The sequence below is a fragment of the Strix aluco genome, chromosome 9 (assembly GCF_031877795.1).
Source record: "Strix aluco isolate bStrAlu1 chromosome 9, bStrAlu1.hap1, whole genome shotgun sequence".
In the NCBI taxonomy this organism is placed as follows: Eukaryota; Metazoa; Chordata; class Aves; order Strigiformes; family Strigidae; genus Strix; species Strix aluco.
Window position 1 is genome coordinate 12022184 of NC_133939.1, and position 13499 is coordinate 12035682.

Below are 13499 nucleotides of genomic sequence, written 5' to 3' on the forward strand. Positions count from 1 at the left end.
AACATTTAAAATGCCTTTAAGTCACAGTGATATCACTAGAAATAATATTTCCGAGAAGAACTGGCAAAATGCAAGCCAGGCCTCAAACTGACTGCGTAGAAGCAGATTATAAAGTGACCAGCACTTAATTAAGGACAAGACACAGGTAATTTTCAATCATCATGAAAACACAAGTTTCATTTAAGAACTACAAATATTATCCAGATTAATTTTATCTGCACACGTAATTTCATTAAAATAAAGCCCTTCTGAAAACTGTGAAAAAGCTATTACCACATTATCTCTCTTTGAATCACTGACACAACTTAATCTATAGATTCATTTCATTAAAATTGTACCAATGTTTTATGATGGCAAAAACTGAAAAAGATCGAAAGCCAAGTCAGTGACTTGCATCACTATTTTCCCCTCCTTTACAATCAGTACTCCTTCATTTCAATGAGAGTGCTTGCAGTACACTACTACACAATGTTGGCCTGAATTGGTCACATACTATACCTTGTTGAAGTATTTTTGGCTATCATACTTGAGGTGTTTTGGATATATGTATATTTGGTTCTTGTATACTCTGTAAGGTCGAGAATATTTTGTTGATTCCTGTATAAATTCCTCAACTTCCACTGTAGGTTGATGCTCTTTTATGTCATTAAATGGCTTGATTGGAATAAAAGATGAAGTTACACAGTCTTCAAAAGAACAGAAAAGAAAACCATCACATATTATGTTTCGTTTTACAGTCTTACTATTAAGAATAAGTAAGATCGAGATGGAACAAGTAAAATCCTGCCTTAACTTGCAAAGAATAAGTAATGCTGAGATACAACAGGTCAAATCCTGCCTTAAATTGCATCTGTGTTACTTCAGAACAATTACAATATATCATTCTTAAATGGTTTATCTCACTTGAGTTAAACAGTACAGCACTGAAAACCTCTTGATACAGTATTTGATGGCATAACACCATCATTGGTATATGGACAGTTTCAACAGAATATACTTAAGTGATGCTGTTTCTAATTAATTTTACAGCTCAGTATCTCATTTAACTTTTTCTATTATCTAATAACATAATAAACGAAATGAAGAAACAAGTAGTGTAGAACTAGATTAAATATATGATGTAATTGGGATATCTGAAATCAGATCAAGAAACAGAAGATGAAAATAAGCACTGTCACCCAGACAGGGAGAGATTAAAAATGGGTAGAATATACCTTGTCTGCCTGTGCCATTAAATCAGTGACACATTTAACTTCAGCATGGAGAACTCAAGGGCACAAAAGCAGTTGAGAAGGGTCACCAACTTAGGGATGTCCTGAGCTATTTCTGGGAAAAACAATTTGAAGGTCCTGCCTACAAATTCATTTCTCAAACCCTAGAATAACCCACAGGAAAAGTCTACCAATTTGTGGTGAGGAAGCCAAAAGAAGCTGGTGATCCCTCGCATACACTATGCCCAACTTTACTTGCTTCTAAACTAGCAAAAGAGGAAATTTCCAGTTTCATGATAGCACAGGTTCTCTGCAGCCTAAGCAGGCAATGGGCCAAGCAGCTCTACGTCAGCTAGAGCAGGGTGGTTTCTCTTTGATTTCTTTCAAATAGACACTGGAAACTTTCTTCCCATCTTGTGGCCCACAAAAACATGAATGTTTCTGATTGACTTGCACACCCCGCCAACAGACACAGCTCCTGAATTCAGCTGGAAAGATCCATATATGGATATTCATATATTTTCATATATGAAAACTTCTGTCTTTCCTAATCAAAATTAGCAGCATTAAAAGGGAACAGCTAAATTTAATCACTTGCATTTGTCAGCCAGAAGCTACCACTGCCTGCTGTGGAGCAGCCTTGAGAAGGTTTATTCTCCCCAGTGCCAGCAGTAATTCCCTGTAGATGATCACGCAAATTCCTCTGTTGGTCAGTGAAGATATTCTGGGTCACATATAAACTTCAGAAGGTTTGCTCTTCTGCTTCTAACATTCTTAGTACTTGAGAGACTCTGCTCACTACTCTTGGCCTACAAAGCTAAGACAGGCAGCTTTCTGTTTGAGCAAATCTCAGGCAACCCATCTTAAAGTATGAGGGTCCGTTATGTCTTACAATTTGGCCAGCTGCCCCTCAAACTTGATTTATAAGCATTCTGATTATGTCCATTTTTGAACATAATTAACCTTGTTTTTCATTCAAGAAATCCGGGGAGTAACCCAAGGATTAGAATGTAGTTCTTAGGCCTCTCTGCAGAAGTCTTTCCCTCCACACACTGCACTTCCAGTAGCCTGTAGAAAATCCACAGGAAAACAGAAATAGTGTTGAACTGAACACAAAAAGGGGAGTAAGTAATAAATGAAGTTTTTAAATACCAATAGCTCAGATAGGAGAGCAGCGATAGCCTGTAGGGTGCGAGCAGAAGCAGTAACAACAGCAAGAAGTCAGCTAGAAGATGAAGGCTCCTGCAGCCAGTTGTGAAGGTCTGGTCTCTCTGTGCCTCACTTCCATCGCACAGACATGCACACGGAGGCAACAGCCCAATTTGCTGCCAGTCACAGGGCTCTTGGCTACAAGCTAGTCTCCATGACTGCACTCCACAAGAATGGATCCTCACAGTTTGGTGTTTTAACGGGTATTTTCAGGGGAAGAAACAGGGGATGTAGCAGCAACAGTACCTGCTGCCCTATTGCCAGCTTTGGGGCCCTGACCTTCCAGCGCAAAGGGCAACAAGCAGGAACCATGCAGCACAGGTGGCAGCTTCAGGAAGCTTTTTCTCTCTTTCCCTTAGCTAGAGTTATGGGAGTTTGGCTTCCCCCCATGCAGCAGAAAAGGCAGATTTTTTGTTTCAGGTTAAACGCAGTCAGACAACATCCCCCGATACAGCACTAGCTCCAGCTCTTGTTGTAGCTATAGAAATAAAGTCTTATAAAAACAAAGATTTACTTCTGTTGTCTAATGCAAACTGATGTTAATGCGAAGCAGGGTAGAGCTGGTTCCTAGAGACACAACTGTACTCACAATTCTTGACAAGATCTTTGGCCAACTTCCTTTTCAGTGGCTTTTCTTGACAATAAAGCATTTTAGCACTAGCCCAGCATGACTTATTTTGGGTGGGAAGGAGGTGTTAGAACAGAACTGGTTGCTGCTATTACAAGGCTTCCTTCAGAGCTGGCTTAAGTCAAGAAAAGTTTTCATGGAGATTTTAATGAATCCTACAGCATGGAAGTTTTCTGGTACAGTTTATAAATTATTTTACAGCTTTACTCAGAGTAAGACAAATTTTTCCCATAGCAAAGAAAGCCATTACTCTAAAGAGTGAGGACATTTTCATTGACTTTCCACAGGAAGTGGGCACCTTACTAGCACATACCCTTTAAAGCCAGACTTACACTTGGCCACAGGGCACACCAAGTTAGGTAACAGTAGAAGGCCCAAGCTGCTTTGGACCATTTTGCCTACACCAAGCTATAAGTTTCTTTTAATTTCAAAAACAATATTGCTTTTGAAATGTTAGTGAAACTATTTTTTTATCTAATACCATATGAAGATGATATAAGGATGTGTGCTGATAGACTTCAGAGGAACTCAATTGTCCCGTGCTTTTTGCAACAGCGGATCAAAGAAATGTGACCCTTGAAACAGAAAATTTAAGAGATAAAAGGATCCAGTTAGAAGCATCTTTCTTAACAGTTGCCACACTGATGCCAGAGTGGCCTCTGAGTGAAGTCCTCCATCTAGTCTGCATTCTTGAAACCTGCTGCGTGTTCCATCCATGCTAATTCACGAAGGGTATGAGCATTACAGCCCATCAACAGTGCAAACCTATTGACCTCAAGCTACAGAAACCCACTCAGCTCTTTGGCCTAACCCCTTATAGATCAAAAAGTGGTCCTTGGACTTTCATCACATGTGGATTCAGAATTTTCTATTCTGTATAGTTGGGGTGTATCTCACCACGTACAGGATGAAACAAAGAATGGTGTAATTAAATGAAAACACATCAAGAACACTCCCCTGCATACATTTTTCTATACAACAACAGACAGTTGTGCCAGAACTGTCTCAAGGCAGCAATTATGGCTGGAAAGCCTATGACAATGTCCTATTTAATTATAATAATTAATTATAAAGTGGAACCATACTTGGATGTTCCAAAGGAACACAATCAACTGCAATCTCCAAACAGCCAGGTATAGTCTGTATTTTACTAATCTTCTCTGCTCTGCAATGACAGAAATGAAAACATTTTAGGAGATTAGAACAAGGGAGATGAGACCCAACAGAGGAATTACTCTAAAATAAAAAACAGACTTTGATTTAAGATATAAATATATATTAAACACATTTAACATATACCTATTGGCTATTAAATTCAAATCAAATGCAACATCAGGAAAGAAATGTGGTTTGGTTTGGGTTTTATTTGGTTTTTTTCTTTCTTGGCCTCATTCCTGCCTTCTCTTTGCAAGCAATATTATCGCATATTTTGTAGAAGTGGAAGAAACTGATGAACCAAACTTTATGAGAATTAACTTACCCATATTTCATTCTAAAATCTGAATCAAATGTTCTCTAAAAGGAATTCAATGGCCACTGAGACAAGAGGAGTTCACAGTATCATGGCTTCTACAAGTACCGTGCTAAAAAGGGACCAAGACATATTCCTCATGCCCAAGCAATTTGAGAAGTGCTAAAACTGTGATGCTAAATTCCTTTTATCTAGGAGATTCTTTAGACAGACAAACCTGGCAGTGGTAACTCGAATAAGAGTAGTGAGAATTTCAGTAAAGTTTGCTGACCAGTAAAATGGCACAAGAGATTAAGGGCCCAATCCAATCCCTGTAGTTGACAGTCAATCCTTCTATGATTTGATTTTATATAAATCAACAGGAGAAGTTAGTTAGATGAATTTGTTTCTAGACATATTTAGTGTAGAAGGGACAGGAAGAAATCCATGGTTCAATTCTTATGTCACTTATCCAGTATAAACAAAGACTCTGCTCATTTACACCTGCGTAGGAGACTATCCAGACAAACTGCTATTCACTAATTTACACACTGTCAAACATTTGGAGAAGTTTCTTCCTTCCAGTGTTCACTCTGCAGTTTGTCACGGAGACTCAAACAAAAGTAAGGAGTGGGGAAACCATCACAATGCTTTTGCATTTTTTTCTCTTTTTTTTTTTTCTTCTTTTTTTCCCCTGAGATAATGTTCTCTTGTTGGTTACTTCACCTGCATCTCCCCTGATGGAAGCCAATTTAAGGAATCACTGTCTTTAGGTTACGATAACATTTATTAATGTGCTAAATGATGTTTCAGTCTTCCTGGAAAGTCCAACCTAAAGCACTCTTTGGCAGGTAATAGTCTAATGTGAAAAACACTAATTTAATATGGCCACTTCCGCACACTGTGTTAAATGAAGAAAAAAAGCTGTAAAAGTTGTTCTGCACATCTTTATAAAGCTTTTATTTCTTCTCAAATCAAATTAAAAACTGTTCCTTACCTTCTGTATTCTGCTATTAGTTTAATCAGATCTTCCATGGAAATCTTACTACTTTCTTGCCTGAATAAAGGTGAGAATCGCGAGTCTCTGTCAACATTTCCCTGATTATCTTTAAACACCGGTCTATAAAGAAAGAAAAATTACATGTTTATAAACACTCACCCATACATATATTTGAACATTTGAAATTGTCATGTAATCTTTTAACAAGGTTATGATCTGAATTCTGACACAAATTCAAGGGCTCCCTGCAAAGCTTCACGCAAGAAAGCTCTTCTGAGCTGTACATTTACAGGAGCATAGGCAGTTTCAGTTTACTTGCATGTGCAGTCCCAGTCCTGCAAAGACTGAAGACCTTGTTTAATCTTACACGATGCAGATAGCCCCCACTGACCTCAGGTGCAGCTCACAGTTTGGAGCTGCTGGGATTTAATGCTAGAACAGATCACCATCTAGTTCAGCATCCACCATTTTTTCCTCCTCTTCTGTAGCTAAGTCTCACTAGAGAAAGCTGGAAGCGTACAGCACCTCACCAGAGCCAGCTCTCCACTCCCACCCACCCCTCCATTGCCGTGGCTGCAAGGATGCCTTCTCCAGCCTCTCGGCAAGCTCTTGGGGCAGCCCCAGAGAGACCTTCCCTGGCTGAGACCCACTACCCCTGAGCCTGATGGGACTTTACCATCTTCCTCACACATCAAGGACATGACTCCTCACTTCAACAAAGAGACTGACTCCTTATTCTAAGGAAGCTCTTTGAAAAAACTCATTACATCAATAGGTAGTTTCATCCAAGAACTTATTATCCAATGAAAATCATGATAATTTTAAATAACAGAAATCATAGCAAGATGTCAAATCCCAACCACTACATCTCATCACGTAAAGAAATGTATGCTTTTGTAGAACCAGGTTAGAGACCTCTACTGAATCTTCCTGTGCATTAATTCTGTTCTTCTAGGAGCAAGAGACCAACTCACTGGGGCTTAGCTTTCCTTCACAAAACAAGTTTGTGGAGCATCGACTAAATTTTTGGTGAAGCAGCCACAAAGTGCTACATGAAATGGAAAAAAAGGGTATCTGTCTATAACTGGGAACAATAAGTATCAGCTGTTGTGTGCACAGGAAAACATTCCCAGATATTTCCATTCCTGCCCATTGACACTTGCAGGATTTAATTAAGACATTCTAGTGCCCTTTGTATATCCCCAAGGGTCACACACGCTGGCTGGACTGGATAATGTAACAGCCATCCAAATTAATGAACCTTGGATTCAACTGTAGTATGCAAAAACATTGCTTAACAAAAGTAAAATGTTCTTGACACTAAGTGCTGTTCTGTGAATCATTTGGCCAATCTTGCTTCCTTAATTTACTTCTCTGTTCCGCTGCCAGCGAGAAGAAGAATTGATGCCAGCACAAATTGTTGCCAGATGCAAAATAATGAAGCAAACCTTTGGAAGAGGATCCCAAGGATAAGTATAAATGCACCATGTCTTAACTTAATTAACTGAGAAAGGCACCACTATTTCATTTCTTTGTAAGTGTAGAGAATAATCAACTCTCTTCTATCAGATTTTTGCCTCCAGCCGTTAGAGGGAATAAGGTCCACACCAACATGCCATGTCAAAAATCTTAAGTTATTAGGAAGAAACCAGACCTAATTTCTGGCAGCCACCACTTAGTTTACAAATCCTATTAAACTGCTGTCAGGAAAAAAAAAGAAAGACAAAATTATAAGATTTAATACTTATTACAGTATTGGTGACACTCTGCTATTTCTTGGACTCAGCACTGCTTCCTTCTCCAAACTAACAGAGAGGACTGAAACATTCTGTGAGTGATTTCCGCTGTGCCACTGGGCTCTGCAATGTGATGCTGAGCAAACCCAGGCTCTGCTGGAGCTTCTTAACTAATTCCAGTGCAGGCTCTGACTCTGAGCAAACCACTGCTCAGCACAGCAGGGTGGAGGGGCACTTCCCAAAGCAGGGCTGGGGATGTTTATAGTGTAAAAGGAAAAAGAACCAGGTCTGTGCTGGAAGCAGCTCACTCCGCGTCAGTGAGTACTGAGCGCTGCCTCCCAGGAGGCACAGGGACATGGCATCATCACCTCTCCCCCTCCAGCCACTCTGGTTTGGAGTCAGAAGGACTTTACTGAGTCCTCCTGCCTACAACCACTCCTCCCCAGTGCTCCCAAGGTATCATACACCCTACCTCTAGAACTGCTCCTCAGTTCAGCAGCATATCCCAGCCTAAATAATATACCCAGGACAAAATTCAAGGCATGAAACCAGGCATCCACAATACAAAACAGGTAAGCACTTTTACCCCTCCAACTTACACACAATAATCCATTTATGTAAAGCTCTTGTCATGAAAAGAGCAATTTAGATGTCCGTTAAAAATAAGGTAACGCTTAAAACCAGCTGTGTTTTATGCACTCAGGGAAGAGTTAGATGGCCTTCTGCTGGTCAGACTGTACTGGTGTCTCCATTCCCCTGGCTCATTAAAGCTGAAGAACTGCCAGAGCAGCAAGTATTATGTCTATTATGTCTGCAGTTCAGTAACTGCAAGAGTGCTCCTTGCCACAGTGAACACACCGAAGGCATTTAAGAATGACAACTGTCACATCAAAGAAAAGGAAATGTAATAAACACTCCTACAATCCAGGAGTCCGACAGTTGTCTAATATATTAACAATTCCTTACTGCTGGTTACTTATTTACCAGAGAGATTTTAATAAGAAAAATTTCATAGAATAAAACCCTGAAAAGATTCTAAAGGTGTTTATTTAGGGGAAAACAAATTAACAGATTTTGCTAAAGACACTGAAACATCATCTCAGTATTTAAAGTGTTTCTATGATTCTACTTTTCTGACATTGTTAGCTGATAGTCCACAATCATAAAAATTCTTTAAGCATGGAAAGCCTACACAATATTCATAATTTAACATTGAAAAAGCTACGTTTTAGGTAGTGGCTTACTATTTGTGGAAAAAATTGCCCACCTCCAGGGTTAGAGACTCAGCGCAAGATCTGCAGCTACTGCAAATCTTCAGCTACATCAACCTACACCAGCTGAGAACCAAATCGGCAGCTGCACAAGCTGTTGAAGGATTCAAACATTAGGCTCTAAAACGGGAAGTTTACAAGGGCAAAGAAGATTTGAAGGAATTGTAGAGTGTAAAAACTAATCTCTGCGAATGAAGGTTCCCCACATCTACAATATGTGGCTTAGGCACATATTTGCAAACTTTGGCAGTTCTGGCAGGAATACGAGAACGGAAGATTGATTTGACACACTGTAATTCTAACACATACTGTAATTATACCTGCGAGAGCATACAGACACCAGATCCTACCAACGCCAGCAAGAAATCAGGGAGGAACCCTGAGTCATGTTTTTGAATGACACTAACAAACTGGATGCTACATGAGCTAATTAAGAGTTTCAGTCACATGCACAATAATCAACTGTCAAGATTTTGGCTCCCTGAATGTATATATAAAAAAAATTGCACCATGGCCATCTGTAACTGCTTTAAGGGGGGAAAATTTCCATACAAAACCAAGAGTGTGGTTAATGCCAGAATGAAATAACTGGAAAACACATTTCCAAACCCAAGGTTTTGCTATTTATCACAGCCAAACCATTTTTTCCCCTGCAGTGCGATAGCCTCCTGTGGAAACTTCTATTTTCAAGCTGTGAAAACAGAAATAGATTTTATAGGGCCAAATTATACTTCGTTTTTACCAAAAAGAGTCCTGAGTAATGTTAATACATAAACAGATGTAAATAAGTGCAGAGTTTGACCCAATGAACTAAATATTGTGCAACATCACTGATACCAGCAAGATCATACATGTGGTATATTTGGTCAATGATTTTTAAACTATGTTATCTCATAATGTGATTTATAATGAAAAGGTTTAAGAGCTGATAAAAACACCCAAGTATATTTTCTGTAATTAATTCTACAGATGAGAGGAAAGGTTTTTAAATGGTATGGGCAATGAAGCACTGAATTAGGACACCATCCAAAAATACTGCCTGCTGGAACTGAGGGATGTCCACAAACCCCAACTATGTCCTCTGCCCATGTGCAGGCCACCTGTGTAATGCACACAGAACAAGACTGCAAAATATTGAACTCACTGTGCATTTGCTAACACTACAAGTATTCCCATTTATATTTAGGAAATCACAGCCAGAAGTATTGGCTAGATGAACATATCTAGGACTTATCTGATCCTGTCCTAGGGAAAGCAAAAATACAGTATAATGGGGAGGTCTTTTCGATCTTATTTTCTAAGACTGGACTGCGCATTGAAAAAAGAGCCTGTAATTTCGGAGAGAATACTCAATGAAACAAGTCATTGCCATCTCCAAAACTGAAAAAGTATGGGACAAGAGCCAAGGGTTTCCATTGACAAAAAACTCTCAAGGAAACAGACTGAGGAAGGCTCAGACTCACAGATATTCCCTTACCCACTGTACTGAGCATCACACAAGCAAGCTCCTCCCAAACAGAGCTGTACTGCTCTCATCCTACCTTATGTCCTTTGCCACATTCCAGCCTGTGCCAATTAACCATTCTGCATGGAATTCCAAAAAGAAAATCTCTGTTCATTTACCCAATACATACTGTTGTGTGCAGCAGCAGCAACTGCTGTGCTCTGCTTAGATGAGTAGCAGCTAAGTAGAGCAATCCATCTATAGAAAACGCTTCTGCTCACATGGCTGTGGTCACTGGAAGCTTCTGGTATCATATACCATGTTACTAGAAATCAGAAAACTCACATGCAGGTTTAAATCTCATGCAGCACTATTTATGAGGCAAGCTTGATCTAACCAGTTTTTTATTCCTTACTCCACATCGATGTTGCCTGTTATTACAAAATAAATTTATGCAGTTATAATACTATGTCTGAGATGACCAAGGAGTTGCCAATTGGTATTTTAATAAAATATCTGAAATAACACAGAACTGAAAGGAGAAGCGAATCTTCTGAAAAGCACCATTTTCTTAGTTCACCCTAGTTTGACGGGCATCTAAGGTGCTATCCACCTTACAGCAATAGAAGTAAAAGTTCATTCATGTCTGTCAGACTTCCCTCAGGCAGAGCAAGCACAGACCTGCAGCTACAATTCTGAGCCAAGGCACAGTACTATGTAACGCGCTTGAGCAGTACAGCCGCGGCATGTACATGGCCCAGCATCTGCGTCCCAGTACAGTATGGCACAGTGTGAACTCTGCTTCTGTCTACTCCCTCTCACCGAGGGGCAACTAGGGGTTGCACTTGGAGAATCCTATGAAAAGGAAATGCACTTCCTTCAAAATAAGAAAACCTTTCTATACTTTTTTTTTTTTTTTTTTTGGCAAGAAACATTTTGAGATAAGATTTCCTGAAGATGTGGAGGAATGTTTTAGCCTTCTCCACATGCATGAGTGACTAGCCAAACCCTGAACTAGTTACAAACATTATGCCACCTAAAGATAGCTACAGCCATGAGTGAGCTGCAGGACATATCACTGATGGTACTGCCACAGACCACAGGAAGGCAGGACGGAGTTAATAAAAAGCTTCAAGTCAGTCTAATGCCAAGCCAGCACCTCTTGCCACTGTACAGCCCATTACACACTAAAAGTAGCTCTGTCAACCCAAGAGACACCCATCAATACAATTTTGATGAATGGCCCTTTGGCTACACAGAAGTAGTAAATATTAACGATTATCCCCTTGAGCTTGCAATGACAGATCAGAACACATTATCTGCTTTTCTCTTGAGCATGCACATACTTCTCCTGTTCTTACTGGACATTGACAAAAATGTATGTCAATAAAAAAATAAATGAACCTTTTCAAATGGCTGTACCTTACTGTGTGTTTTTTTCCTTTGCCATTGTTGTGGTTTGAGCTCAGAGGGCACCTGAGCACCACACAGTTGCTCACTTCCCCCTCCACGCTGGGAAGGAGAGAGTAAAGCAAAAGGCTCAGGAATTGAGATAAGGACAGAGAGGGATGATCATCCGTTATGGTCACAGGCAAAAGACAGACTCGTTAGGGGAAGTAAAAAAGAACACAAATTTAATACAGACACTAACAGTAACACGTAACAGACAGAGTAGGACCATGAGAAGCATTACCACATCCTGAAAACACCTTCCCCCATCCCTCCCTTCTTCCCAGGCTCAGCTTTGCTCCTGATATCTCTGCTTCCACTCCCCAGTGGCACAGGGCTCGGGGAATGGGGGGTGCAGTCAGTCCTGCTGCTTCTTCCACCTTGGGGGTGGGGGAACTCCTGGCATTCCTCCCCTGTCCCAGCACGGTCCCCCTCTCACAGGAGACAGTCCTCCACAAACCAACTCCGACATGAGTCACTCCCACCGGCGTGTGGGTCACGCCCACGTGTTACAGCCCTCCCAGTGCCGAACTACAACAGCAGGGGCTTCTTCCCACAGGGTCCCGACCTTCTTCAGGCGCAGTCACCTGTCCTGGTGTGGAGACTCCCACAGGCCACAAATGGGTATCTGCTCCACCAGTGACCCCCATGGGTGGCAGGGGGGTGGCCCTGCCGTCTCACCATGGGATACAGGGGGGGGTCTCTGCTCCAGCACACCTTCACCCCTTCCTCCTTTCTTCCACTGACCTCGGTGTTCACACAGATGTTCTCCTCGCAACTTCCCCAACTCCTTCCAGGTTCCCCTTCTTAAATACAATATCACAGAGGCACAGCCACTATTGCTAATTGGCTCGGCCTTGGGGCAAAGATGGGTCCGACATGGAGCTGGGGGAGCTTTGAGAAGCTTCTCACAAGGAGTCAGCGCTGTAGTCCCCCCCTCCCCTGCTACCAAACCCCCCACCACTCAAACCCAGGACAGCCATCTAAGCACCATATTCAAAATCATAAGCTTCACACTACACGTGGCAGGGTAAACTACACTTTTGGTGCTCCATACTGCCACAGCAGAGGCACACAGCCATCCCTCGTGGTCATGACCAGTGCCACAACATGACTTTTTCACCTAGCACGCACTCCTCCTTCCACTCTACAGCTTCAGGCAGCTCTCCACCTGGCCTGCCATGGTCAGAACAGAAGCCACAAAGGAGAAGGAATGTTTTCACTTGGCAGTTGACAGCTAGGGAGTAAAAAATTTTATATTTCCTACTCTATGCATGGCAGAAAGAGGGGAGAGCTGTCACAGGGACACACAGGAGGGTCTTGGTCAGGGAGCTCTCTCATCCCAGGGCAGCACTAAGCTGAGGAAATTACAGAAGACTGAGAAGGAAAAAACAGAGAGAACAGGGCAAGGAATTACATGGAAACTTGAAGGGAGAACAAAGAAAAGAAAGCCATATCTGGTTTTGTGAGGGTATCAAGAGGCACAGGGATGCATCAGTCTCGAAGGTGATACCAGCAAGAAATTATCCACGAGGAGAGAGAAGAAAAACAAAAATCCATTACTGCCACTGCACTGACCTGTAATAAAACCCAACTGACCTGCCAAACAAGAAAATAACAGCTCTCTGTCACCTACTAACCACTAAAAAGCCAAGAGTACCTGAAGCATAATCCCTCAGTATCACCCCCAAGGCACTGTTTCAGGGGCACCATAATCTCCAAATCCTTGGTTAGATTTTTCCTAAAACCTGACAGGCACCATAACAAGAACAGAGCTTCAAACCTGTGCACTTGTATTTTAGGTGGCTATTGCAACCCTATTTCAGGCCGTAATTATCTTTGTAGGAAATTTTTGTGAGAACTGTGTCCAAAATATCTTTGGTAATTTTTAGCACCAAATCACTGGTGGGAGCTCACGATAAATTGATATTCTGTCAACCACCTTTGCTACTCTCTGTCAACTTCACTACATACCTGAAGAAAAGATTCCACCACAGTAACATTTAATCAGAAAGTAACAAATGTTCAGCTGTGTGAAAAATAGGGCAATGAAATAATAAAGCTGCAGGATCTTCTGCGATCCTTGACCATGCAGAAAGCT

At 41.2% G+C, this 13499-nt stretch overlaps 1 protein-coding gene across 10 annotated transcripts in view; it reads right to left on the reverse strand.

Annotated features, from left to right (window-relative positions):
• The window catches only part of DOCK10 (dedicator of cytokinesis 10), a 164797-nt gene that overhangs the window by 53465 nt on the left and 97833 nt on the right, over positions 1-13499 (reverse strand). For all 10 annotated transcript variants that reach the window (XM_074833712.1, XM_074833709.1, XM_074833706.1 and 7 more), the window contains exons 15-17: positions 5496-5618; positions 4134-4213; positions 499-686 (exon numbers count right to left, since the gene is read on the reverse strand). In XM_074833712.1, the coding sequence (XP_074689813.1) occupies positions 499-686; positions 4134-4213; positions 5496-5618 (391 nt within the window). The remainder of the gene's footprint in view (positions 1-498; positions 687-4133; positions 4214-5495; positions 5619-13499) is intronic.